The 25,862-nt window shown below is 62.7% G+C and overlaps 4 protein-coding genes across 4 annotated transcripts in view; 2 read left to right on the top strand and 2 right to left on the bottom strand.

The window, feature by feature from the left end:
- Nucleotides 1-8,080, top strand: part of LOC117641072 (proton-coupled folate transporter-like) — a 12,155-nt gene extending 4,075 nt beyond the window's left edge. The window contains exons 2-10 of the mRNA XM_034378177.1: nt 2,431-2,932; nt 3,007-3,219; nt 3,871-4,058; nt 4,137-4,432; nt 5,559-5,660; nt 5,994-6,131; nt 6,223-6,306; nt 6,385-6,541; nt 6,626-8,080. Coding sequence (XP_034234068.1) covers nt 2,534-2,932; nt 3,007-3,219; nt 3,871-4,058; nt 4,137-4,432; nt 5,559-5,660; nt 5,994-6,131; nt 6,223-6,306; nt 6,385-6,541; nt 6,626-6,875 — 1,827 coding nt within the window. The 5' untranslated portion in view covers nt 2,431-2,533 and the 3' untranslated portion in view covers nt 6,876-8,080. The remainder of the gene's footprint in view (nt 1-2,430; nt 2,933-3,006; nt 3,220-3,870; nt 4,059-4,136; nt 4,433-5,558; nt 5,661-5,993; nt 6,132-6,222; nt 6,307-6,384; nt 6,542-6,625) is intronic.
- Nucleotides 8,008-20,495, bottom strand: LOC117641131 (proton-associated sugar transporter A). The gene is made up of 11 exons (XM_034378248.1): nt 20,382-20,495; nt 16,088-16,312; nt 15,581-15,843; nt 14,815-15,057; nt 13,889-13,990; nt 10,508-10,653; nt 10,323-10,394; nt 9,783-9,914; nt 9,350-9,708; nt 9,097-9,271; nt 8,008-8,902 (listed from the first exon to the last, which is right to left on the bottom strand). The coding sequence occupies exons 2-11, from the start codon at nt 16,309-16,311 to the stop codon at nt 8,672-8,674; spliced, it is 1,947 nt and encodes a 648-aa protein (XP_034234139.1). The 5' UTR covers nt 16,312; nt 20,382-20,495; the 3' UTR covers nt 8,008-8,671.
- On the top strand, nt 20,379-23,618 carry LOC117641073 (synaptic vesicle glycoprotein 2C-like). Its single transcript, XM_034378178.1, has 10 exons — nt 20,379-20,516; nt 20,931-20,984; nt 21,152-21,313; nt 21,392-21,554; nt 21,652-21,773; nt 21,859-22,097; nt 22,169-22,380; nt 22,446-22,699; nt 22,776-23,063; nt 23,143-23,618. Exons 1-10 carry the CDS (start codon nt 20,513-20,515, stop codon nt 23,196-23,198), a joined length of 1,554 nt encoding a protein of 517 aa, XP_034234069.1. The 5' UTR covers nt 20,379-20,512; the 3' UTR covers nt 23,199-23,618.
- On the bottom strand, nt 23,615-25,862 carry LOC117641130. Its single transcript, XM_034378247.1, has 6 exons — nt 25,789-25,862; nt 25,552-25,714; nt 25,118-25,477; nt 24,855-25,040; nt 24,576-24,748; nt 23,615-24,484 (listed from the first exon to the last, which is right to left on the bottom strand). Exons 1-6 carry the CDS (start codon nt 25,860-25,862, stop codon nt 23,974-23,976), a joined length of 1,467 nt encoding a protein of 488 aa, XP_034234138.1. The 3' UTR covers nt 23,615-23,973.

Below are 25,862 nucleotides of genomic sequence, written 5' to 3'. Positions count from 1 at the left end.
GCGGCTTTGCTGCGACTTCTCTTGGGAATGACTCTTCGTTCGGTCCCCGCGTGGCGCCGCGTCGCGCCACTGGGTGGACAGTGGACACCGCGGCGTCCCCAGCGTTCCCATGGCCGTAATGACGGCCTATCATGCGCTCGTGCCCTCTCTCGAAAATAACTTCGAGTCCGTGCGAGCCGCGGGTCGTGGGCCACAAAGACACGTGGACTCGCACACTGTCGCCCCGTCGCCGCGGTACACTGGTACACTGCCTCGTGCCTTCTGGCTCCGCCCCTTGGCTTTCCCCCTGGGCCTGCCGGCCTGCCTCTGGACAGCCCTTGCCCCTGCCTCGTCGCGGGCTTGGCTCTGCCGCTCTGCCGCTTGAGTCGTTTAATTTCGGACTCAAGCCGGACGATGGCCTTTAACGGTGTCTACTAGGAGGCCCAGCCGGGCAGGCGTTAATCCGAGCCAGACAAAGAGAGATTTGCCTTGGAAGCAACACACACACACGAGGTGGCATCCACGGTCTCCGTGAGCAGCATGGCCGAGTGGCGGGGAAGGTGAGAGGGGGCCGGGGCGGGCGACGCGGCAGTGAGGTGGCAAGCGGCGGCGGACCGCCAGTCTTCCGACGTGCACTGCGTGGCCCCTCCAGAGAATGCCTTCCAAGCCCCCTTCCCTTCCCCGGGCCGGCTGCCCTGGTGCAGGCCCTAGGCCTTGGTGCAGGCCCTGGTGCTCTGGCCGGCCGGGGTGCCGTCGCCAGTTCGCGACGACAACGTCCCTCGGCTTTCACTGCGCCCAGCTACGCCCTGCTACGCCCCTGCACTGTCGGGGCTCAAACCGCCACCGACAGGCGTGTCCGGGACCTCGCCGCCCGCGTGCAGCTCGGGGTGCCTCCAATATGCGTGTCGCGACCTAGTATGTATTGGGCCACCGCGCCCCGCCGCGCCCCGCCCCGCCCCGCCTCGCCCCGCTCCGGTGCGACGCGGCGGTGTCGCCTTGCCAGCACGTCTGGCCGTTGTCTGGAGCATTCATGTTACGGTATGGCCGGCCTGCGCGACGACGACGGTGACGAACACACATGCAGCGAAGGGCCGGGGGGGGGGGGGGGGGCTCGGCACGGCGTGCACGTCGTTGCACCGGGAGCGCGGCGATGACGGTGGTCTTGTAGGCGCGCGGGCCGGGGTACTTTCTCGTCAATGCCACCGGACGGCCGGACGGCCGAACGGGGAGCTTTTCCCGTAATAAAGGGTTAGCCTGGTCCGGGGCGGGGCGGCTGGGCGTGGCGGAGGGGGAGGGGGAGGGGATGGACGGAGCGCCCCTTGATCGGGAAAGTGCGATGCCACTCTCCGCATCGCGATGACGCGCTGACGCCACGACGCGCTGCGACGGGAGAAAATAGCGGGCGGCCGGCGAGCCTCCTCCGTGGCAGCCTTGGCCGCCTTGACCGCCTCGGCCGCGGAGAACAAACAGCACCGCGCCGCTTTGCGCTTTGCGGCGCCTTGCGCGGAGTGTGCATAGCCCGGCAATGGAACCACGGGCCGATTCCGAACCAGTGCCTTGTCGCTCTGCCCCCATCGCACCCACCAGTGTGGGTGCGAGAGAGACAGCGCGACGAGGCACAGCCGGGCTCGGCGTGGCGTCGTTCGGGAAGCAAACTCCTTTGTGGCGCCGCGGTGTTGGTGTTTGGGGCGTATCAAGGTCTCGGGGGGACTGGGGACGCCTGCAAGGACGCGGCGCCCCGTGGGGCCGTGGGCCGGTTGCCGGTTCGAGTCCCGCCGAGGGCGAGGGCGCGGTGCATTCGAAGAGAGGAGGGGGCGTGGCCCCGGGGCCGCGTGGCCGCGTGGCCGGGTTACGTGGCGGCAGAGCGTCGTCGCGACGCCAACAAATTACATCACAATGGTCCGCTTGGGCAGGGCCTGGCAGGGCCAGGGCAGGGCGCGGCGTCGCGGGCCCGCACCACCTACACGTCCCACGTGGCTCCGCGCGGCTCCGACGGCTGTACTTGGTGACGCTCTGCTTCGCACTCCGCCTCGACGAAGTGCCACCGAACTTTGGCCTTGCGTCCTGGCGGCGCGACGGCGGGCTCGACCCCGTGGACCCGTTACATTAAACGGCTGCCGCCGCATAGATTGAAAATCGCGCCGTTTTCGCCAACAAGGCGGGCAGGGCAGCCGCCTTTCGGGCATGGCGTGCGGCGCGCGGCTCGAATTTATCGTGAGTGACAAGTCGGCGTGATTACCCGAGATGAGCACGGCGTCGTTACCGTGCGGTCCTCGTTTGGGGCAAGGCCTGCAAGGCCTGCACGGCCTGGCCTGCACGGCACTGCAGTCGTCTGCCTCGCCAAATGCCGGACCGGCCGACCAGGGGTCAGAACAAGGACTTGGACCAGGGGGACCGACGCCAGGACTGCTTTCCGGTTTCCACTTAACGAGCGGCTTCTTCCATCCGCAGGGACACCATGGCCACCGTCCTTGGGTAGAGGAGCCCCCTTGCCCTGCCGGAGCGCGCCACCGGCAAGACCGCCGCCACCACCGCCGCCGCCACCACCAGCACCATGGCGGTGGGCGCCGTCATCGAGGGCGTCAAGGACTCCAAGGCGGCCGGCGACTGGGAAGGCAAGGCCGCCGCCACGGACATGAACAACAAGAACCTGGAGAAGAGCGGCGCCGCGGCCGAGGAGGCCAAGAAGGTGAAGGAGAAGGCGGAGATCCGGCCCGGCGACTTCAGCAACTTCTGGGAGCTGTCGTTCCGGCAGAAGATGGTCTTCGTCCGCGACAACATCACCGTGGAGCCCATGCTGGCCTGCTACATCATGCCGTCCGTGCTCGCCGCTCTGGCCACGCAGAACCTCAACCTGGAGAAGGCCTGCCGGGTCAACCTGGGCTACAGTGACGAGGTGTGCACCGCGCTTGCCGCCCGGGAGACCGCCAACTACACCCACCAAGAGAACGAGGTAGGGCGACCGCCGCACGAACGCACACACTGTTCAAACCGAGTTAGTTTTGACACTGTCTCCTCGTCGCGCAGGTGCAGCAGCTGGTGGCGGGGATGGCGGGCTGGAAGACGTTCGTGCAGAGCTCGGTGCCAGCCTTCCTCATCCTGTTCCTGGGCGCGTGGACGGACCGCCAAGGTCGCCGCAAGCCCTGCATGCTCATGCCCATCGTGGGCGAGTTCCTCACCAGCATCGGCCTCATCGTCTGCACCTACTTCTTCTACGAGCTGCCGATGGAAGCAGCAGGGGTGAGTACGGTTTTTTTTTTCACGGTCACGGAAGTCTGTCTTGGTGGGGCGCGAAATTTCTGTAGCGCTATCATTGGGTCTACCGAGCAGCAGCAGCAGCAGTACCCAGGCATTACGATGGGCGGTCGGTGCTAGCCTTGGCCTACAGGGGTACTACACAGCACTAGTTGAGGGTTCTGCCTTCCTGCCTGCCCGTCCGTCTGTCCGTCTGTCCGTCCGCTCGCTTCCTCGCGCTGCAGCCATGCACCGCCGCGCCGCCCCACCGCGCCGCCCCACCGCGGCGACGCGGCGTCACGCCGGGCATGCGGTTACGTCCGATGATGGCATTTTATTACATCCAGACCGGCGAGGATGCCTCTGCCTCCGCGGCTCCGAGGCTCCGTGCGACCAGATAGGATGGGATTAGAAAGTCAGACTTGCCCCGCCGATGCCATTTTCGCGGTCAGCAAACGACTCGCAACGCGCAAGTTGCAGCAGAGGCAGCGGCACGGCGAATCATTATCTGCACTGCCATTGTGCGGCCCGCCGCCTTCCTTGTGGGTGAGAACGGTATTACCAACCTTCGCGCGGAATGGCTGGACGGCGGGCGCGGAATTTAAATGCAACTGTCCCGCTCGTTGCTGATGTTGCCTCTTGTTGTTGTTGTTGCAGCTGGTGGAGTCGGTGTTCCCCGCGCTGACGGGCGGCTGGTTCACCATGTTCATGGCCGTGTTCAGCTACGTGGCCGACGTGACGGACAAGGACTCCCGCACGCTGCGCATCGGCATCGTCAACGTCTTCTGCTCGCTGGGCATCCCCATCGGCATGGCGCTGTCGGGGGTGCTCTACAAACGCATCGGGTACGCGCCGGGCCCACGCCCACTCAAAGGCCTCCACCTTTCCGATCGCCGCGCTAACTGACCCTTCCACGCCCGCAGGTTCTACGGCGTGTTCTCCGTGTCCGCCGTCATGTACCTCTTCAGCTTCTGGTACGGCTTCTTCATGATCAAGGAGGAGCCGCGGAAGAAGTCCAAGGAGGCCGCGGAGAAGGAGGCCCTGTCCGGGGACCGGCCGTCCCTCTACAGGAGGCTCGTCGACTTCCTCAAGGACTTCTTCGACATGAAGCACATCCAGGAGACGTTCCGCGTCGCCTTCAAGGAAGGCGAGAACATGCGCAAGCAGCGCGTCATCCTGCTCATGATCGTCGTCATGGTTGTCATCGGCCCCATGCACGGTGAGTCGCGGCCTCGGTTTCGGACACAGCCCAGCCGAGGTGTCTTCCAGTGTATACAATGTTTCGACGCGCTTTCGAGCGAGAGCGCCCCTGTTTTTGGTAGTGCAGCTCGGCGAGCGACAAACGAGGCTCACGCCACGGGCACTAGATGGATCTATCCTAGAGTGCGGTCAACACGCCGGGCACGGCGACGCGACGCGACGCCTCGAGGTGGAGGGCCGTCCGGGGGCGGGGGTGGTCCGTAAGCCAGCTGGAGGGGGCGGCGGCCACGCTGCCGGCTACGCTGCTGTGCTCTGGGCTGCACCGGCCGCCACCGGCCGCCGGAACGGGAAGGGCTTAGTCCCGCGCCCCCGCGTCCGCCAGCAGAGCGTTTCCAAGCAGTGCATCGTCGCTCTGTCTCTCTCTCTCCCTTTACGAGACACGCCATAAGTGCGATAGAGCGGCAAAAGCACTGTTCGGAATGGCTGTGCAGTCCGCCAGTCCGCCGACGGGGAGGGGCTCGGCGTGTCACGTGGACGACGCGGACGCGACGCTAGGCCGGGCTGGGGGACTGGAGCACCGAGAGAGAGAGAGAGACTCTCGATTTTATCCGGCCTCCGCGCTTAGCGCATAGTGGCCCGGGGCAGAGGACTGGAGCACCACGACGAAGTGTGTGGAACGGGCGGCCGGCGGCGCGGCCAGCGGCGGCAAGGCGAAGCAGTGGCACGGCCTGGTGCCTTTGGCCGCCTTTGGCGGAAGGGGAGAGTGGTGGCGGCACTGAGGACACTTTGGCCTGGACGGGCGGAGAGGGAGGGCCGTGCTGGGATGGCCCGGCTGTGCCCTTGAGACCCACGCCGCACCGCGCCGCGCTCCGCCGCGCCGGGCCTCACCGCGTCACATCCGCGCCTCCCCCCTCCCTCCCCTCCCGAATCATCACTCAGGTCTTTTCCCGCTGCCGCCCCGCGCCGCATCTTTTCCGTGCGTTCCCACATGGCTGGCGCTGGCCCGCGCCGCGGCGCCGCAGACAAATGCGCCAAGGCCGCGGAGCCTTCTCCCTCTCTCTCACACACTGTGCGCTATGGGGGTTCCAATCCGTTCGCCGTGGAAAATGGGCCTGACGAGGCGAATCTTGTTCCACTGTTCGCAGGCGAGATGACCGTTATGTACCTGTTTACGAGACTGAGATTCAACTGGAACGAGGTGGACTTCAGCATCTTCTCCACCTACGGCATGGTCACCAACCTCATCGGTGAGTACTCAGTACGCGAACGGGTTTACGATGCCAGCCGGGGGTGTCTCGGGTGTCAACGGCCCGTGAAAAGAAATGAAAGCTCGCTCTGTCTCTCTCTGTGTCTGTCTCTTTCGCTCGGGACGCCCGGGCGCGAATTTGCATAAATGGTGCCCAGGAGTTTACTGCCGTTTCGGGTCCCTCTCTCTTCCTCTCTCGCCCTCTCCCTCGGGTTGGACGGACAAAGGAGGAGTTACTGCGATCGGCCGGCCCGACTTATCCGACTGTGCCGAAAGTGGCCGAAAGCAAACACGGGACTGGGAATGACGCGTCTTGTCGCGCTGTGTGTTGCAGGGACCATCATCTCGGTGGGCGTGTTCAGCCACCTCCTGGGCGTGGACGACGCCATCATCGGCATCATGTCGTGCATGTCCAAGATCCTGAGCGGCTTCCTCTACGCCTTCGCCACCACCACGTGGATGATCTACCTCGGTGAGTACGGTGTAAAATAAGAGTGAGTCTCTTCACGGCCGCCGCGCCGCCGCTCGAGCGTTTGGTTACCGCATCTTCCCCCTCCCCGCAGCGCCCCTCGTGGACATGGTCAACGGCACATCCTTCATCGCCATGAGGTCCATCGCGTCCAAACTCGTTCCCCCGGATGAACTGGGTAAGTGGCGCCCTGGAGTTGGGATCGAGTCCCCGCCCGCAGCGGCAGTGACGGTCATGGCCTCCTCTCTGCTTGCAGGCAAAGTGAACTCGCTGGTGGGCGTGTGCGAGGCCCTGATGCCGCTCGTGTACGGGCCCATGTACTCGTCCGTGTACCAGGCCACCATGACCACGGTCCCCGGCGCCTTCTTCCTGCTGGGCGGCGCGCTCACGGCGCCGGCCATCGTCATCTTCGGGTACGGAACACGCGGCCGGCTACTCGCCGCACCGACGCACTCACCCGAATCTTTGGGCATTTAAAAAAGGACTCGCTTTTGCAGGTGGATGTACACGGTGCACCGCAAGGAGCGGCTGGGCCTGCTGCCGAAGCCCAACGCCAAGGACGCCAAGGACGCCGAGGGCTGCGTCAACATGGGCTTCGAGGAGGAGAAGAAGGGCGGCCTGCTCACCACGGGCGACGTGTTCCTGCGGGCGTCCTGGCGGGAGAAGCGCTACAGCGGCAACAACAACACCTTCAACGCCAACCACCTGGCGCCGCTGCCCTCCTCCCTCGAGGTGCCGCCCAAGTAGGCCCACCCCTCCCGCTGGCTGAGGCCGCCGACGAGGACGCTGTCGAGGACGCCGTCGAAGAGGCCGTCGAAGGACGCCGTCGAAGAGGCCGTCGAAGAGGCCGTCGAAGAGGCCGTCGAAGAGGCCGTCGAGGACGCCGAGTACCGAGTCGGATTCCGACGCCGCGTGTCCGCGCCCCGCTGCGGGCTGTGCGTGTCGACTGTCGCGCCCTCTGGCGTGCATACGGGTAACCGAGGACCTCCCCGCGGACCTGGAGCCGGCCCAGGTCTCCGCCCAGGTCTCGGTCCAGGCCGGCGGAAGCGGTTTAGTTCGGTGGTTCGTCTTGTGATGACCCGCGCGAGGGTTGCGCCGTGTTTCAACTTTTCCAAATGCACTCCACCGTGACCACAGTGTTAGGCGGTGGTGAGATGCCGACAGGTTCGTCCCTGAACCACGTGCCGACTCAGCGCTGTGATACTTTTTGTTAAGTCTTAATCGATGGATTCGGATGGAGTGTGAGATCACTCTGTTCCTGAGAAGGGTTGGCGCGTTGATTCCTCCGTCCAGGCAGGCAGACTTTCGTTAGCGGAAAGAACAAACACAAAAATGGGGTCAAAGTGTCGCTTGCAGTGACGCCGCTCTCCGCTCAGGAGGACGAGGCAGTGGCACTTAGCGACGTCCTCGCGCCGCGTTCCCTCCCGGCCTGTTCTTTGGGAAAGGCCGTGGACGGGGACGACGAGGACGTGTGCCTCTGTCAGCAGCACCAAATTCTGCTGGCAACTCAGAGTCTGTTTCCATAGGATGCATAATGTGATAGTAGGTTAAAGATAATGTGATGTAGCCCCGTTCCCGACTCCGCCGTACATTCAATTCAGTGAGATCAGCTTGCCACACTACTTATGTATTGTTCTTATGTATTACGTTTTTGTTGTGCACAATTCATATAACATCGGTCTCCTTCTTAACGACCCGTGCGCCTCATCATCTTTCGTTACTAGATTCAGGACTGTTTTCAGGTTTAACTTTGTGCCTTACATCCTTCTCTCTTTCTTTTTTGTAAATAGTGTGCGTATAAATTTGTGGTTTCAAACTAGAGACTTGATTTAAATTTTGTACATTTTGTATATTTTGTATATCTGAACACATCCAGTGATAAAACACTAAATCTTCGTTTTATTTCACTCTGGTAACAATGTATATAGCTAATAAAACAGAAAGCCAACTGAGATACTGTTTTCTTTTGCCCCTCGGACAGCCCGATGAGCAGGAAGAAATGCAAAAACTCCACGGTCGAACGTATCTACGCTTCAGACATCGAATTATAATACAGACTATGTACAGGCCTACACTATAGACACGTATGATATTCCTAGATTACATTGTTGAAATGGCAGTGATATGTGGGAATGTTTTCTGGAAAGGCGCACCAACGTTGCGCCGTTCAGAAACACTCTCGCGCAAAAATCACTGCTATCATTTTTATTATCAAACACAGCATTTAAAGTTGACTAGACAGGTCCAACTACACAATTCTACAGTTAAAGACTAACTAAATAGCTGACAACACTCTAGTTCGCAAGTTGTCATTTTTAACTTTTTTAAAAAGATTATGATAATGAGGTTGGGTTTGCGCGCTGGCGGTTTACACATACTTCAAAGCGACATGGCTGGGGCTCGACTGGCCCAAGACGGTACCAACGGGTGTAAATATCGAGGAAACGGAAGTTCTGGCCGAAGCCGCCACGAAGGCTCAGCACGAAGACAAAAAGGACGTGGTCGCCGGGGATCGAACCCGCGGCGGCGAGGCACGCAGAGTCTCAGAGGTCGAGGTACATGACGCGGGTGGCGGCGATGGCGCCGCAGAAGGCGAGCGAGGACGCGACGGCGACCACGGTCACGGTGGAGCCCACGATGCTGATGAGCGTGCCCATGCACACCGAGAGCACGAACTGCGCCAGGAACACCATGGAGCTGACGATGGCCACGTCCGTGCCCAGGCCGCGCACCTGCGTGCACTCCACCGCGGCGCCCACCGCGTTCACCTCGAACTGGAACCAAAGAACCGCTGTCAACGCCAGTCAACGCGTGTCGCGGCGCCGACACGAAATGGCGACGGTCCAGCCAAATTGTGGGCCAGCCGCTCAAGGTCTGGGTCGTTTGGACTTGGTAATTCACGTCATACACCAACAATGCTTAAATGCGAACAGTTTGATAAGGTCAAAAAATGGCGGTGGTGCCTCACCGTGCCGCAGGCGTGGTAGTGCGCGATGAGCAGGTACGGCATGGTGAACAGCGTGGAGTACATGACCCCCGCCGTCCACGAGAACAGGATGACGCCGACCGGGTGCTGCGTCAGCGCCATCAGGAACATGCCCACGGAGTAGAAGAGCAGGCCGCCGACGTACACGCGCCGCGCACTAGAACAAGAGGGATGCCAAGTTGAGACCGACTTTGGCGGTGGTCGGGGTGCTTGTCTCGGCGGAGAAGGGACTCACCCGAAGCGGCGGATCAGCCGCTCGATGACGAGGGAGTAGCAGGCGCACGACAGCGAGTACATGGACATGCCCCAGCAGCCGAAGCGCACGCCCGCCTCGTACAGCTCCTTGGACTCGGAGCCGTCCGGCGCCTGGGGCTCGCCGCCGAACACCGCCTCGCCGACGAAGTCCGTGAAGTACAGCGAGTAGCACACGTGCGCGCTCCAGCAGAACAGGTTGGTGAGACACACCATGCGCACCGAGTGCGGCATGTACACGATGGACATCAAGTACTGCGACAGCGTTGCCGGCTCCCCGTCTTCGGCAGGGGCGGCGGGCCGCTGGGCCGCCCGCGCCGCAGCGGGGGGTAGTGACGCCTCCTGTGGGAGATACGCCTCGCGTCAGAGACAGCCATTGCAGCAGGTCAGTTCGAAGCTGCATCGGCAGCACGCACCAGGTCGGCGTCGAAGGACGTCTCCGCCACCCCGGCTGCCGAGCCGTTGATCACCGGGTCCCACGGCTGCCCTCTGCTGCCCGGGGCCTGGTCGCCGCCGTACACGGGCAGGTAGTCGGGCCGAGAGGACCCCTGCGCCAGAAAGCACTGCGTTGCAAGACAGCTTCATGGATAGCGTTTCCACCACAGCGCCTGTGAAGTGCGGGGTAGGCAATCTGCAGTGATTCCGCGCAGCGGAGTGCCGCGGGATTGCCTACCCCACAGGCGCTACGTGTCCGCCTGCGAAGAGCGGGGTAGGCAATCTGCAGTGATTCCACGCAGCCGAGTGCCGCGGGATTGCCTACCCCACAGGCGCTATGTGCTCGCCTGTAGAGAGCGGGGTAGGCAATCTGTACTGAATTCGCGCAGCCGAGCGCCGCGGGGCGGCATTGGCGCCATGACTTGCCTGCGTGCCCGGCTGGCCCGGCCGCCGGTGTCCCACGCGCTGGTGGCGCCGTACGAGTCCGGCGCGCCGCCCGAGCCCAGCGGCTCGCCGTCGGCCTCCTCGTCCATCTTGCCGTAGCGCGGCCCCGCGCCGGCGTCACCCCTCTGCAGCAGCGGCGCGCACTGGTTCTGGAAGTCGAAGAAACACGTGAGCGACCAACTTCAGTGGGTTACAAAGCCACGGACAGGAGCCCCAAAACAATGACGAAGAACAAACAACAAAAAAAGATGTGCCGACGCACCAAGGCCGCGATGCTGGGCCGCCGCTCCCGTTCCAGGACATCGAGAGGCACTTCCTGGAAGCTCGTCACGGTGTAGGCCACGCACGTCACGAAGATGAAGGTGATGAGCGTGAACACGGCGCGCACGTGGCCGCCCAGCATCTCTCCTGCAGCAGAAGAGAGCCGCCGTTTGTCAAAGAGCAGCACGATGCACCAGTTTCGAAATGCATTACAAACACATTTTAACCCAGAAATGTATTCAGAGCCACAGAAATAAAGTCAACACGGCAAAGAAAATTTCAGCGAAAGAGGGCACCCCGGCGAACCGGCCCTCTTCCCTGCGGGGGTGGTGCCCACCAGACAGTTCCCCCATCTCATCACAGGAGCAACCTCAGAGTTAAACCGCAGTGGCCCCGTCATTGGTCACGTCATCTGTGATGTGGAGGAGTCCTCTCATAGTAGGCCAGGCTGCCACCTTTCTCAGTAGTTGGGTTTCGATCCCCGGCCCCCTTCCCACTCAGGGGCCATGCTACTGGTACTCAGGAGTCTGCGTCACCCTGCCCAGCAGCGGAACCACTGGGCTATGAGAGGCACACCGGCGGTCGGCCGATTTTGTATACTTGAACCGCCTTCCAGCGATGCAAACTTGGTAAAAACAGTTGGCACCGACCGGGTGTTGAACCCCGGACCCTGCACTCGAGACCCAACGCCTCTACGCTCTCAGCCACCACGACTCATGTGAGACGGTCACCGGAACGGGACCCTTGAAGCCACGGGTTTGAACCACCATGGCAGAGACCGCCAAAATGTGTAAGCCGGGATTCGATCGCCCGACCCGAGGGTCGAAGACAGACGCCTTCCCGCGCTCGGCCACCACGGCCCATGGATTGGGCCGAGTGAGGTAACGGGTTCGAACGGCAGTGGTATGTGAGAAAAAAAATCTCATTCAGGGAACGTTAATGAAAGCAGATGATCCATCGCGTTTCACAACTGCTGTGATAGCCGAGAGGTTAGAGACGTGGGATCGAATTACCGCAGGCGGGCGTTCGAATACCGGCGTCACATACGTTTTTTCGACTTACTATCCTGAGGGTGGTGGTTCGAGGCCATCCGAGCGGAGCCGTGTGCAACAGACCCACATGCCGGAGGTTCGACTCCTAACAAATATTTCCATTTAATTTTACTGCCTCACCCAGTGCGGTTGAAACCCGTGAACGTGACCCCGCTCCGTGCATGGGACGTGGTGGTCCAGGGAGTAGAGGCGTCGGTTCTCAGTGCTAGGATCGGCGGTTCGACTCCCCCAACTTCTTGCGAAATTTTGACCGGGTCGGTCGAGTCCTGTTGCGTCAAGAACCCACCTCACGCCGGTCCCCTCATCATGGGCCGTGGTGGCCGAGAGCGTAAAGTCGTGTGATCCCGATGGCGGGGTCCGGGGATCGAATCCCATCATTTCATTACATTTTTCGACCGCCTTCCTCCCAGTGCAACTCAAACCCGTCGTCCAACACGCTGCCAGACGTACAAGCGTGATAGCGTAGTGGTCAGAGTCACATTCACCTGGCCACTCCGCTGTGGGTGTCTAAAAAGCAATCCGCTTCGGCGGGTTGGCCTCGGCACTGGAGCGATGGAGTATTTGATCCATCAATCCAGACCATCCGGTGTGTGGTTGCGGGTGGTGCCTCCTTGACTCGTCGGGGAGGCGATGATAAGTCCTTTGAAGCTGGCCTAAAACGCTGTATGTTCGGTACGGGAGCGCCGGACAGTGGGGGTACCATGGGGTACACAACCAACCCTACGAAAACAAAAAGCTCCCACCAAACCTCTTCTCTGTCTGAGTCTCTCTCTGTCTCTCTGTCGTCTCACTCTACGTCCCGCCCCTCAAAGAGCTTCGTACTGGGTGCTCTCACCCAGCTGCCTGAGCTTTGGGGTCCTACTGGGTCCCCCGGCGAACGCTTAGAGTCGCTGACGGGATTAACCCCAGGTACCTGATAGCACCGGTTCCCATCCCGAACACCGAAGTAAAGCAGGAGGCCTCCCCATTAAGACTGGGGAGGGGGTGTAGAGTTCAAATATTTTTCTTTTCCCTTTCAAATTTCTCAGTCAATACTCGTTCGGTTTCCTTATACGGGGTAGTATGCGGGCTCATTCCAAAGATAGTAATTAAAATTGTGTATGAAACAAAATATATAGACCCGAGCGAGGTGGCCGGTGTTGGTACTTTGGTACTAGCCGTGCCGAGCTGTGAAGAACGCAGAGCCTCAGTGCCTCTGGACTGCGGCTTACAATCCACCCCGTCCTAATTAACGCAGTACTTTTCTCTCTCTGCCTCTCTCGCTCCCGCGCGAGCTTCACCATGTCCGCCCACGTGACAGCCAGTGTTCGGCTCGATGGACAGCGCGGATCTCGTCCGAACGGCCGTTGCCCGCTGCCTGTCGGCTGAGCCGCGCCGCCGCGGGGGCGGGCTGCCGAGCGGGCGTGCGCGTCGGCTGGGCGGCCTACCCTGCCGGCGCGGCCCGGCCGCCCGTCCCGCCCCGTGCATACGGCCCGCCGCCCCGCCGCCGCGCCGGGCCGCCTTGTTAAAGACGGCTCCCGGCTCCCCAGGGGCAGGCGGCCTGCTGGCGGCGGAGGCAGAGGCAGCTCGCCCTAATTACAGTAATCTGATTACTCGCTGGGCACTGCGAGGCACTTCTAGGCACTGCGAGGCACCGGGCCATCGGGGTGGTCACAGCGAGGACCGCGGCGAGGGCCGCACCGCCTCAACGCCAACAAGTGCACCGCGCCGAGTCATCGCGACACACGACCCGCCTGTTTTCAGGAAGCTTCTCCGATCAGTCGATAACCGCGATATTTGTCTAGTTTAATTAATCGAGTGGTTTTCCTCGATGACGCCGCCGCCGCCGGGCCCTTCGCCCTGCTCGTCAACATCAACACGCTGATACCAGGAACAGTTAGACGTCACTCCGCGCCGCTTCCTGGCCAGCATGCTCTGCAGGGCGTGTTGCAACGGGGACGCGGGGCTCCCCGCTGCACTGCCCTGAACTTGGTCCGGGGGCCCTGCGGCCCGCTGCCTGTGGGGCAGTGCCTCGGGCAGTGCGGTGCGGTGTGCGGAGCGGATGTGCGGAGTGGGCATCGCCGCCATGGTTGGCAGCAGCGTCGATATCTCAGCGGCGACCGGGCGCGGCGCGCGGCGCGCGGGGACTAGGTGACAAAGGGGTGGGGAGGCGGGGGAGTGGGCATGACGCAACCCGTATTTAGCCGTTGTAGACTGTAACTGACCGCGCTCAACATCGCCAACACAATCACGTGCGCAGTGCGTGCACTAACAACGACGCGTCCACAGCGCAGCGCCGCGCGGGTTCAAATACTCGTTGGGAAACAAAACAAAATGAAAAGACGGCCTACCGATGGCGGTGGCGTCCCAGTTGATGCCGCCCAGGGCGTAGCCCAGGAAGCCGCCCAGGCCGGCCATCACGGTGAAGGTGCTGAGGCCCCGAGCGTGATCCTCTGAAAAAAAAGTATGCAAATTTAAAACCTCTGTTTCTTGCTAAGCATTTTTCTTGATGCAGATGAGTCATTGAGACAAAGGCTTTAGAGATACCGGGGTTATCAAGGGACGATGATTCAATGCCCGAATGTCCCGATTTTTTTTTGTCACGCATGACGTGTGCTTTTATGTCGTATGGACGATAACTTCCATCAATAAGCAAAGTGCCGATCTAATAGTCATTGTTTGGAATGGAATGACAACAAATAAAAGCGTGCCGTTTCCTTGCCGCTCGAGTAACGCCAGCCACGCGGGGTTCGGCCGGCTGCCGTTCGATCTCGGACCCGGCCTGCTTCGCCTGAGCGATAACCAGCCGCAACCAGCCGCAGCCGGCCGAGACCGCACCAACATGCCAACACACCAACACACACGCGCCCGGCCTTTTCCGAGCGATCGCTCCGAAAAGGGAAAATTCTGTCTGGCAGCAGTTGACTCAGTTCAGCCAGTCTCTACATAGGCAAACTTCGTAAAAAATACTTTGGGATTGAAATTCGGCTCTCTCGGCGAACGTGTAAAATAAAGCGAGAGCGGCGGGTCGAGTGACAACATTATCACTCGCTCCGGGACAAGGTCACTCCAAGGCCGCGGCCGGCCGTCGCCAGGGCCGTCGCGCAGGGGCTGGGCCGAGCGGCGCGAGCCGAGGGAGCCGCAGAGTCCCAGGTTCAAGGTAGAGCGTTTTGCTTTTGTTTCGTTTTGTTGGTGTGCTGGCGTCCGCGGCTCCCGCCGAGCAAGGGCCGCGTGTCTGGCCAGCTGGCCAGGCAGTGGGCCAGGGCAACCAGTTTACCGGCCACGGTGACGTCCAGCAGGTAGGCCCGGGCGGGGCTCTGGCAGGCGTCGGCGTCGAAGTCCAGGAGCACGGTGCCCAGGATGGTGAAGAAGACCCCCCAGGGATGCGAGTACTGTGCGTCGTTGACGGGCGTCCCGGCGGCCAGGAGCGCCGTGCGGTTGGCCGCGGGGAGGTCCTTGGACGGGTAGTAGTCCCCCATGGAGTGGCCCATGTCCTCGCCGTTGGGGACGAGTATCAGCCCTGCCGGGAAAGTCAACCATTTTAACACTCTGAATAAAAACAGTGGGCCGGGAAAAAGTTTCCGCGCCCAGTGGAAACGCCGAGTCCTTTCCCCTATCTGGCTGCAGCGCGTTATCGGCTCAGCGCAAGGCTTCCAGCGCGGCCCGGCCCGTCGGCCCGCCGTCAACAAGCCAGCCGCGGAAAACGCGCCGCCGCGCCGCCCGACGCAAATTCGATGCACTCGATGTAGATACCGAGGCAGCGGGGTCAGCGCCGCGTTATCGCTCAGCGCCCAAACTAGTCGCTCCGACAAATTAAAGCACTATCGGGCCGTGACGCGCACGCTGCCAGGCGCCACCGGGAGTCGAACCCGCGACCCTCCGCGCGGGGTCACCGCACGCACCCCGTGTTTGCGTTCTCTTTCGGTGGCGCGGATAGCCGTCTCGCCGAGTCTCGCGTATCTATCAATAGACTCGCGGTCGTAAACCGAAAGCAGTGGGTGAGTAAATAGGCGCGTTTCGGCGCAACGCGCAGCGCGACTTACCGACGAGGACGCCGATGGCGAGGACCACGATGAAGGGCCGGCGGCGGCCGAAGGGCAGGCGACACCGGTCCGACAGGGAGCCCAGGACGGGCGTGAGGAAGAAGCCGACGAGCGGCGACAGCGCCCACACCAGCGTCATGTGCTTGTGCTCCACGCCGATCTTGAGCAGCGTCGGCGACACGAAGGCCGTCTCCGCCGCGTACGAGAACTCGATGCCCATCACGGCGGCGGACACACGCACCAGCTCGGCGCGGGTCTTCCGTCTGCAAAGGGGCGGCCGGTTATTTCGTTGTTCTGTTTTCGAATAAATATGCACCATGAATGGGTTTTTCGACATTTTGAGAACTTTGCAAGTCCGCGCTTCCAAAGTATGTATGGTTAGGTGAGGTGTGCCAGAACGTTGAGGCAGGCCTTTAACCACAGCTGTGTTGGACGCAAGGACCACCAAAAGGCAGCAACATAGAATTCGTCGACACTTTGACAACGAAATTGGAGACTTTGGCGCACCTGTAGATGTGTGCGTAGTTGTCGCCGAGGATGCCGGGCGGCGGCTCCACTGGCGTGTGTTCCTCCCTCGGCGGCTGGTGCTCCTTGATGATGGCCAGCAGCCACTCGCCGAGCGGCCGCCCGCCCCGGGACTCGCGCCAGTCGTCGAGCACGCCGCGGACGCGGTCCCGCAGCGCGTGCACGCGGCCCAGCACGCCCTCGTACTCGTGGAGCTTCTCCGCCATCCTGGAGCCGCACGCCGCGCGGACAGCCGAGACAGAAAAAAACGACAGCAAGTGAGCCCTGATGGAGGACGGGGCAGCAACTTGTTGGTCCTGGCGTTCGCTTTGTCCGGCGCGCTGCCGCTGCAGCGCCACTCTGCCACTCTCCAATCGATGCTGGAGTGGCGGCCGTGTTGACGCAAGGGCCAGCGTGGCCAGGCGCGGGGCGCGCCGCGGCGGGGGCGGCTTGCATCCAAAGCCATCGCGATCGTCTTTCGCGGAGTAATACAAGCGACATGCACCGCACCGCCAGGCCGCCAGGCTCAGGTTACTCCGCGCCGACTGTGCAGACTGTCGCAGCGCCTCTGTTTTCAGCGCCTCCAATTAAACAAATTGCAATCAGACGAGCTTCCGCCGCGGCAGCCGCGGTGTCAACGGAAGCGAGTACAAACGGCTGCGCATCCGTCACCGGGCCGCGCGCCGCCCCCGCGCCGCCCCCGCGCCTCCCACCCCCGCCGTCCCCACGGGAGTACCGTCGGCCTGGCAGGCGCCTTGCCACCCCTTCCCCTCCCCCGACGGACAGATTTCATCTCTTTTGGTGTTCTATCGGAGCGGCCGCGGCAATGTAGCGGAACCCCGCGGCGCCGTCGTCGCGTCGTCGTCGCGGTCCTCGCAGGGTCGAAGTGTGCGGCGGCCGCTGTTTTATTCGACCGTTTTGTCTTATGCATTACGCTGTTGCGCGTCCGTTCTGAGTAATCGGTGAAAGACGTGAAAGAGTAATCAGCGTCTCATAATCCGAGTCCGCGGTGGACCGGGCAGACAGTGTGCAACATTTTATGGCGGGTCGCGCGGCCAAGCGTGGAGGACGGCGACGACGGCGACGTGGTGGCGGCACCGCGGACACGACGACCCAACCCTTGCCGCGCAATGCACAACAACGAGAATCGCGGGGTCGGCACTGTCTCACGCGTCAAAGCGCCCCGCCGACGCAGTGCCCGCTCTGCAGTTATTTCGTTTCGCCAAGGCAAGGCCGAGGCCGAGGCCCCGAAACTGTTGTGCTGACCTGTGGTGCGCAGGCTGCCCGGCCGCTAGGCGCTACCGCGCTACGTGGGGGCCGACTCGGGGGCCGGGCGCCTGCTGCGGCGCGACGTGGTCGCCCTGGCGGCGCTGGTGGAGGCCGAGGCCCGGTGCGCCCAGGTCGCCCAGGTGGTGGCGGACGCTGCTCCGCGCCTCCTCGCCATGTCACACGCACTCACGCACGCACACACTCACACACGGGAACGCGCGGCGCGAGCGCGGCACGCGGGCACGGCGCAGCACGGCGACGCATCGCGACGCGGGCCGACGGTGGCTGACGGAGGCTGGCGGAGTCACGGGACAAAGTCCGGCCACGGTCTGGCGAGGCGACGCGATGCGCCGCGCCCTCCAACGCTGCCCACGGCGCCGGGGGCAGGGGCGGCGCGGGGGCGGCGCGGCGGGGGGAGGGGGCGCCACCCCGGCGGGGCTTTAGTTAGAGAGGATTGTCGGGGAGGGGGAGGGCAGGACGCGGAGGGCAGGACGCGGAGGACGGGGGCGGATGAACAGAGCTGGCTACTCCCTGTCATCGTGTCCCTCACAGCAGCGACGCCTCCTAAGCGGCTTCCACGCCTAGGCGCGCCTCCCCCTGCCTTGCCTTCCCTGCCTTATTGCAGGCCTGCTTCGCCCTTCGCCCGGCTATGCCATGCCGGCCATGCCGATACCCGCCCTCCTTGGCCGGGCTGGCCGGGCTCACTCATTCCAAAGCTCTGTCTCTCTCGCACCTGTGTTCGCTACCGCCCAGAGAGACGGCCACGAAAACGGTATCGGCCTGCTGCACGTCGTCCTGGCCGTGTGCGTGCGGCCGTGCGGCCGGGCACGCGGCCCAGTGTACGCGCCGCCCTCCCTATCAGCTGACGGTCCACGCGGTCAGCCCGCCCCGCCGCCCCCTCCCTGCTCTGCATCATCTCCGTGTCATCGCGGTGCTGGCCGGGTGGCCGGGCTGGCCGTCGTGGTCGCAGCCTCCCGCCAGTCCACGCCGGACCCGCTGGCCGCGAGCACCACGGCGTCTTGCCATTGTTGTTGTTGTTGTTGTTGGCCAAGTCGAGGTGCCACGTCCGGGTTGTGCCCCTCTCGGCACAGCACTGTACTGTGGTCGCTATGTGAGAGGTGCCGGTGGCGGTTCCGAGGCGCCCCAGCCGTGCGAATGCTGCTCGCCGACGAGTCGTCCCGCTGAACTAGACCGCCGTCCGCCACTGCCGTCGCGCCGTCGCCATGGTCCTGGACTCCAGCTGCGAGTGCCCCAGCCCCGAGCGCCCCGACGGCGGCCGCGCCGACAGGGGGCTGCTGGAACTGGAGGCGCAGCCCCTGCTGCCCATGCACCACCTCGCCGTGCCCTCCTTCCACTACGGCGCGTTCGGTGACAGAGGTGAGAGCCGAGGCCCGGCCCAGGACGTCGCCTTGCTTGACGACGGCGGCGGCGCGGTGCTGTAGTCAGGTAGAGTCCAGCCCAGCCGGGCACGTGGACAACCGGTATGAACCGCCACGCATGTGGATCTCTTCCAAATAGTCTCGAGGTCGAGGCCAGTCTCATTCGCCAAAAGACGGCCGGCGGACCCACAGACCCAGTTCGGTGTCAGGCGGTGAGGTTGCAAGCCGGATATTTTGTATGAAAAAGGCTCCCAGTCTGTCTCTGGGGGCAGCACAGAGATTCGTTGTAAAAGCTTAAGCGCAATATTAGAACTGTACGCTTCTAGAAGACCGTAAGTTCTGTAAGCACAGAGTTGTCAGGATAAAGCGCGACGTCACGCCTTAGTTTTTCAAGTGTGAAGTGTAAAGAGCCATCCGAATCGAAAACTCGTCAAAGTCCATCATGGTGCCACCGTCCTTGCAAGGCCTTTGGCCGGTGAACTCCAGTCCCTGTGACTGCCCGGCCAAGAAAGCCCAGCCTCCATAGTCCAGCCGCCGCCGGTCCGGGAGTTCGCGCTGGGAGTGAGAGGACTGCGGGCCGCTAGGGGTGGCTAGGGACGCTGGGGTTCGCTGGGGGCGGGAGAGAGGGATGGGGCTGTCTGGAAAGGCGCGGTGGTTAGCTTAATTGTCTGGACGGCGCAAACGTCTCCGCCGGAGCGGCTGCAGGCGTCCCAGCTGGGGCCGGGCGAGGCGGGGCGAGGCAGGGTGGCAGGGCGGGCGGGGGCGCTTGGATTGAGGGTCAGGCTGGTCGGCCTAGCGGAGAGGGACGAGAAAGAAACAGAAGGAGGGGGCGCGTCGTACGGCTTCGCTGCTCAATACCTGGGGGTGGAAGGGGCAGCCGGGGGAGTTTGAGTGACCTGCAGGCCCGCTGTTTGCCTACCGCCTCTTGAATGGGCAGCACACTGTGGCCTTGCGGGCCGAGCTAGCGCGATCGCAAGAGCGAATGGGGTCACTGAGCGCGCGGCGAGGGCTCGAAAAAGCGGGACAACATTGGCTCGTCGCATTTCAGCGCGCTGCGGCAACAAATTGGCTGGGCCCGGTAGGCGCAACGTGGACGCGGCCAACGCGCCCCCAGCCCAGCAGGCTTGCCGGCGGGCCGTTTGGCTGCGACACTAAAAGGGAGTCAATGCCGACCGAACGGCATGTAAATGAGCGGCACGGTTCGCGCCAATTTGGATTTACTGCGCCTGCCGCCCTCGGCGGGGCAGGGGAAGGTCCGCTCCGCTGCGGATAGCGATAGAGGGCTTCGTCGTGCGAATAACGGCGCAATACACGTCGCGCGGCCCCCGGCCAAAGGCGCGGCGCGCCGTTTCAGGATTTGTTTTATTCCCACATTCGTGAACATACGAGACACGGTTGTCTTCTCGTCAGGAAAGGCGTTGAGACACTGTCTGCCTCGATGACCATCGACTTTCTAGACTGGAAAAATACCCGCAGGATGCACCCACTCCCACTGGCGGCCACTGACGCCCCCACGCCACTAGGAAGTTGGCCGGGATAGTGAACCCTGCACCTGCAGGACACTCCGCCGATTGCCATTGGCCTCCCAATCGCAGACGGCGGCCGCGCGACCGCACTCGAGTCGAGATCATTATCAAATCGGCTCTAACCAGGTAGGCCCCGCGGCCCCGCGGGCCCGCAGTCTCGGCTGGGAATGGCCCCCGGGTTCGCGCGCTCCGCTGCGTGCCGATAACCGCCGCGCTCCGCAGGACGCACGTCCGGATACAACCCCAACCAAAACATGGGTGAGTCAGGCGGCGCACAGGAGGAAGTCGGGCTGCCCTTGCCCTCGGCCTCGGCACTGGCCGGGTTCGGGTCGGGCGAGAGGCGCGGGGGGCACGCACGCGGTCGTCACTGTGCGGCCGATTGGCGCCGAAAAAAGGAATCTGACACGGGATTTGAATCGCGGCCGCCTCGTCCGTGTCGTTGTCTGTACCGGGGCGTTATCGGGTTGGACTGGCCGGCTGGGCTGCCGAGCCGCGCTGTCGCGCTGTCGTCCTCCTCACCTTCGTCAAGTTCAAAGGGGGGCGCGCTTAAACGGCCTGCGTTCGGTAACCGGCGTGCCCCATGGCGTGCCCTACGCTGCGTCGGTCAGGCTGTCCGGGTCAGAGGAGTGACAGCTTCAATCTGAGTAACGTGTGTTGTTCCCCATCCCGCAGGCCTTGACTTCGTGGAGGGCGGCGCCACCTTCGAGCATGCCGTCACCGAGACCGGTGAGTAGAGGGCGGGCACTGGCGGCGCCCTGGCGGCGCTGACCGCCACGTCTGCGCCTCGTCTGGCGCGGCCCGCGGTCCGCCGTCTGCCGCGCTACTTGAGATAATGACCGATAGATGGCGCCAAAAACGGTTTTTGAGTGGCGCGCTCCTCGCGCTGTTCCCAGGCTTCGGCCGGTTCCACTACGGCCTCATGGCGCTGTGCGGCCTCGTGTACCTGGACACCGCCATGGGCATCACCATCCTGTCCTTCGTGCTGCCCGCCGCGCAGTGCGACTTCGACATGGACAGCCCCAAGAAGGGCTGGCTCAACGCGGCGCCCATGCTCGGTGCGTCCGCCTTCGAGAGAAATAAAGTAGCGAAGCAAAGCGAAACGGAATGAACACTCTGGTATTTGGGGGTCGCAGGCATGGTGCTGGGCTCCTACTTCTGGGGCTGCCTGGCGGACACCCGCGGCCGCAAGGTGGTGCTGATCGCCACCCTCGTGATGGACGGCGTCTGCGGCATCGCCAGCTCCGTGGCGCAGTTCTACGGCCTCTTCATGTTCCTGCGCTTCCTCAATGGATTCGCGTGAGTGGTAGGCTTACACCAATGTCCCATTTTCGCCTTGCCGTTTCGGAATGGTGAGCGAAGGAAAGTACTCATCTGGAATGGCCAATGTTTACAGAATTACGGGCGCCATGGGGATCGTGTTTCCGTACCTGGGCGAGTTTCAGCCCACTGTCTACAGGGAGAAGATCCTGTGCTGGATGGAGCTGTTTTGGACCTGTGGCATCATCCTACTCCCAGGTAAAATGAAACAGTCCTCGGCTGCCGTCGGTACTCGAACCGCAGACCGCGCTGCAACGCCCCGCTAACGCCCCGCTGCTTGCAGGCATCGCGTGGCTGGTGATCCCGCTGCCGCTGCGCATCGTCAACGACTACTTCGTGTTCGGCTCGTGGCAGCTGTTCGTGGCGGTGTGCGCGCTGCCGTCCCTCGTCATCGCGGCCTGGCTCGCCGTCTACCCCGAGAGCCCCAAGTTCCTGCTGGAGTGCGGCGAGTACGAGGAGGCGCTGGAGGTGCTGCAGGAGATGTTCCACACCAACACGGGCCGCCCCAAGAGCGAGTACTCGGTGAGTGTCGCTTCAGCTCGCCTCCCCAGCATGTCCCTGCACTGTGGCTAAAGCTACATGTCGTGCTGCAGGTGAGGAGCCTGCGAGAGCCCCGGTCGCGCACCATGTCCATGGTGAGCACCACCTCGCGAGTCAGCATCAAGAGCATCCGGTCGCTGCGGACGCCGAAGGACATCAAGCTGCTGGTCATCGAGGTGTGGGACCAGACCAAGCAGCTGTGCCGGCCGCCGCACCGCTACTACACGGTGCTCACCTGCCTCATCCAGTTCGGGCTCACCACCAGGTACTTCACTGACTCTGCAAACTGATTACCATTTTCGCTCCCGTTTCTAACCTTCTTCCCGTCAGCTACTACACGCTGATGATGTGGTTCCCGGAGCTGTTCGACCGCTTCGAGTCCTTCTCCAAGACGCACCCCGACGAGAGGGCCTCGGTGTGCGAGGTGTCGGGCGCGGTCCTGGAGACCACGGAGTCCCTGGCGTGCCCCAACCACATCGACGACTCCGTGTTCCTGCACACCCTCATCGTGGGCCTGGCCTGCATCCCCACCAGCTTCTGGCTGCCGCTGTGCGTCCACAGGCTGGGCGCCAAGTTCTTCCTGGGTAAGCCGCGGAGCGCCTCGTAAAGGGTCCAGCCACTTTGAACCGAAACACACAATCATTTGCGTAAACCTTGCAGTGTTCAGCTTGGTGGTGTCGGGGATGGTGGCCGTGGGCCTCTACTTCGTGACCAACGCGACGCAGAACCTGGTGCTGTCGTGCATCTTCGAGGCGCTGACCAGCCTCGGCATCAGCACCGTGTACTGCGTCATGGTGGACCTGTTCCCCACCAACCTGCGCGTCATGGCCGCCGCGCTGTCCCTCACCTTCGGCCGCGGCGGCGCGCTCTTCGGCAACCTCGTCTTCAGCTACCTCATCGACATCAACTGCGTGCTGCCCATCGCGCTGTTCGCCGCCATGCTCTTCGGTGAGCGGACTGAACCCCTGACAGAACCTAACCCAACCCTCTGACGAGGTCTTAACTCATTTCGGATGTTGTTTTCCAGCGTCTGGCGGCTTGTGCTTCTTGCTGCCAAACACGGGTAAAGTGGAGCTGGACTGAGCGACTTCTCCGCTGGAACGGAGACACCCGCACAATCCCGCAACTCTCGCACAAGGACGAAGGACATCGCGGAGGAGCTGATCCACCAGGGCCGCCTGGGCAGTCAATGTGATATTGGGGGTGGCAGTAGCCATGCTGTGGGTTTTTCTAGTCATAGTGCTCCGCCAATCGATCCGAGCCAACAGGCGAGGCGTCAGTGCTGTTTCCTTGAACGACATTAAAAGTAAAAGACTGCTGTTTTTTGTCGATCATCCCTCCCAAGGTGGTTGAAAGTATTTTATTTTTTTATTTTGTAAGTGTCAAGAAATAATGCTGTTGTGCATTGTGCATTTTACCGAAGATTATTGTTACTGCATTACCATTATTGTAAATCTTTGTAAATAGTGCCAACTGTTTGTAAATAATATTGCCAAGCATTCATACGGACGGATTTATTCGTATAACAATCCCACTTCGGAGTTTCACAAGCATTCCACAAAACAAGCACGCAAAAATAAATTACATTCACTCTTTCTCCTCCAAAATGGAAGGTTATCCAGCCTCCAGCGCGAGTTTTAAGCACCGCTAGGGCCCATCAACCAGGTGGCCTGTTCAGAAGTCAATGTCAGTATCCCGTGCAGCGCCATGGGCTCAGGAACACTGACACAAGAAAAAACAAGCCAGCTGGTTAATCCACGTGACCTACACAACCACTCTATGACTACGTCTTAAAGTACTAATCAAATAAATTAATGATTGCAGTTCGGCGACGCGACGCGTCTTCTTTGGGAACTTTTCAGACTTCGGCGGCGGTGGGAGCAACCTCCTCATCCAGCGGGGATGCACTCCTGTCCCTGGCTGGGTGCGCGGTGGGGGCGCCAGCTTTGGGGCCCTTCCTTTTGTTGACGTTGTTGTTGTTATTGTTGTTGGGCCTTTCGTTGTTCTTGCTGAGGATGAGCTTGACTTGCGGCAAGGGCCTGGACCGCGGCGTGCTGCGGGCATCGATGGGCCTGGGCGACGTGGCGGAGGGCTGCAGCTTGGTGGGCAGCTTGTCGATGAGCGGCTTCAAGATTCCGGGCTTGAAGATGCTGGGCTTGAAGACGGTGGGCTTGAACACGGTGGGCTTGAAGACGGTGGGCTTGAAGATGGTGGGCTTGGTGATGGTGAAGGGAGGCTTGGCCGTGCTGGCCGAGTACCAGGCCGGGTACTTGCACGGGATGAAGTTGCACTTCTCGGCCTTCTTCACCGCCTTCCGGATGTGGCTGATCTGCTTGCTGAGGTGCGGCGGCAGGATGATCTCCAGCACCCTGCGAGTTGAACATACACCGAGTTAGCGGACACCAGGAAATGCAGGGCAGACAAGTGACAGAGACAGGCACAGATTGGGGAAACTCTTACTTGAGCGGCTTGTTGCCCAGGTGCATGGTCCTGACGGCGCGGCCCACCTCGCAGGCGATGCGCTCGCTGCAGTCCTTGCCCTCGATGGACTGGACGACCAGCTTGGTGAGGGAGGCCAGCTCGTCCGGGGCGTGCTTGAGCGCCGTCACGCCGCGCGACCGCAGCGCCCCCCACTGGCGGACGGAGGAACTGTTAGTGGTCGAGGCGCCGGGCACGCCACATTCGGCCGCACCGGCCAGCCAAATGGGCTGCCTACCCGACGGGCGGCAGTTCGCTTACCTTGGGCAGGAACAGCACCGACATGACGAACATGAGGGTCATGCCGATGAACCCCGACATGGCCATGAAGAGGGGCTCCACCGACTTGTTGCCGTCGTTGCCCTGCATCAGGGCGCTGGGGTCCCCGGCCAGCGACGCCATGATGCCCATGGCGGTCTCCTTGTCGATCTCGCCCCCTCCCGAGGGCTGCACAGGGCACAGGTCAGCTGCGTTTAGTACGAGGAACCTCGCGGCGCTGTCTGCGCATTTGGCCGCGTGCTTACCCCCGCGTTGAGCTGCTGCAGCTGCTGCTGCGCCTGCAACTGCTGCGGGGACTGCAGGGCGTTCTGCGGGTTCTTGTCGGCCAGGTCGCGGATGGGGAAGAAGTAGTAGTAGTAGCCGGACTGGTCGGCGCCCACGGGCACCTGGCTGAGCGGCGCGGGCTGGCCGGGCGCGCCGGGGATGAAGCCGCCCTTGACGGCGGCGAGGTCCAGCTGCACGCCCTTGTCCGCCACGGCCTGGTACACGGCGGCCAGCTCGTCCTTGCTCAGTGGCGGCGCCTGGATCGGCGGCGGCGCGCCCAGGCCCTGGCTGTAGCTGTGGCTCGGCGCGGAGCCCAGCGCCAGAGGGGTCTCCGCCGTCGGCTGCAGCACACGGAGTGTCGGGGCGGTCAGTGTGAGTCGCGGCGCCACGCGCACGTCGTCCTCGTCGTACTCACTGCCAGCACGTAGGGAGGCCCGTCCAGCATGGGGTCGTTCGGCGGGAAGGCGAGGATCTCGGCGTTGTGGGACGCGGCTGCGGCGGGGCCCGAGGCCGCCGGCGACGCTCCGATGTCCATCCCCGACGCGGCCATGGTGGCGGACACCCTCTCCAGCGCCGCCCTGGAGCAGGCAGAGCAGTGAGTCGCAGCGCAGAGGCCGTGCCGCGGAGGCCGGGGTGCGCGAGAGGGACCTACTTGAGGTCGGCCACGGGCCGCGCGAGGTCGTTGGCGGGCGGGGCGTCGGGGTCCTTGCCGTTGATGCGGCTCAT

The sequence above is a fragment of the Thrips palmi genome, unplaced genomic scaffold, assembly GCF_012932325.1.
Source record: "Thrips palmi isolate BJ-2018 unplaced genomic scaffold, TpBJ-2018v1 HiC_scaffold_15, whole genome shotgun sequence".
Lineage (NCBI taxonomy): Eukaryota > Metazoa > Arthropoda > Insecta > Thysanoptera > Thripidae > Thrips > Thrips palmi.
Note: the sequence above shows the minus strand (reverse complement) of the source record. Positions and strands in the feature narration are given on the sequence as shown.

Coding starts and splice junctions, on each gene's coding strand:
- LOC117641131 (XM_034378248.1), bottom strand. CDS start 16,311: ATGGCGGAGAAGCTCCACGAGTACGAGGGCGTGCTGGGCCGCGTGCAC. Junction 15,844..16,087: donor AACTACGCACACATCTACAG/GTGCGCCAAAGT, acceptor GCCCCTTTGCAG/ACGGAAGACCCGCGCCGAGC. Junction 9,709..9,782: donor CGTCCTTCGACGCCGACCTG/GTGCGTGCTGCC, acceptor TATCTCCCACAG/GAGGCGTCACTACCCCCCGC.
- LOC117641073 (XM_034378178.1), top strand. Junction 20,985..21,151: donor GCATGCCGTCACCGAGACCG/GTGAGTAGAGGG, acceptor CGCTGTTCCCAG/GCTTCGGCCGGTTCCACTAC. Junction 22,700..22,775: donor GGGCGCCAAGTTCTTCCTGG/GTAAGCCGCGGA, acceptor TAAACCTTGCAG/TGTTCAGCTTGGTGGTGTCG.
- LOC117641130 (XM_034378247.1), bottom strand. CDS start 25,862: ATGAGCCGCATCAACGGCAAGGACCCCGACGCCCCGCCCGCCAACGAC. Junction 25,715..25,788: donor CGGCCCGTGGCCGACCTCAA/GTAGGTCCCTCT, acceptor TGCCTGCTCCAG/GGCGGCGCTGGAGAGGGTGT. Junction 24,749..24,854: donor CGGTGCTGTTCCTGCCCAAG/GTAAGCGAACTG, acceptor TCCGTCCGCCAG/TGGGGGGCGCTGCGGTCGCG.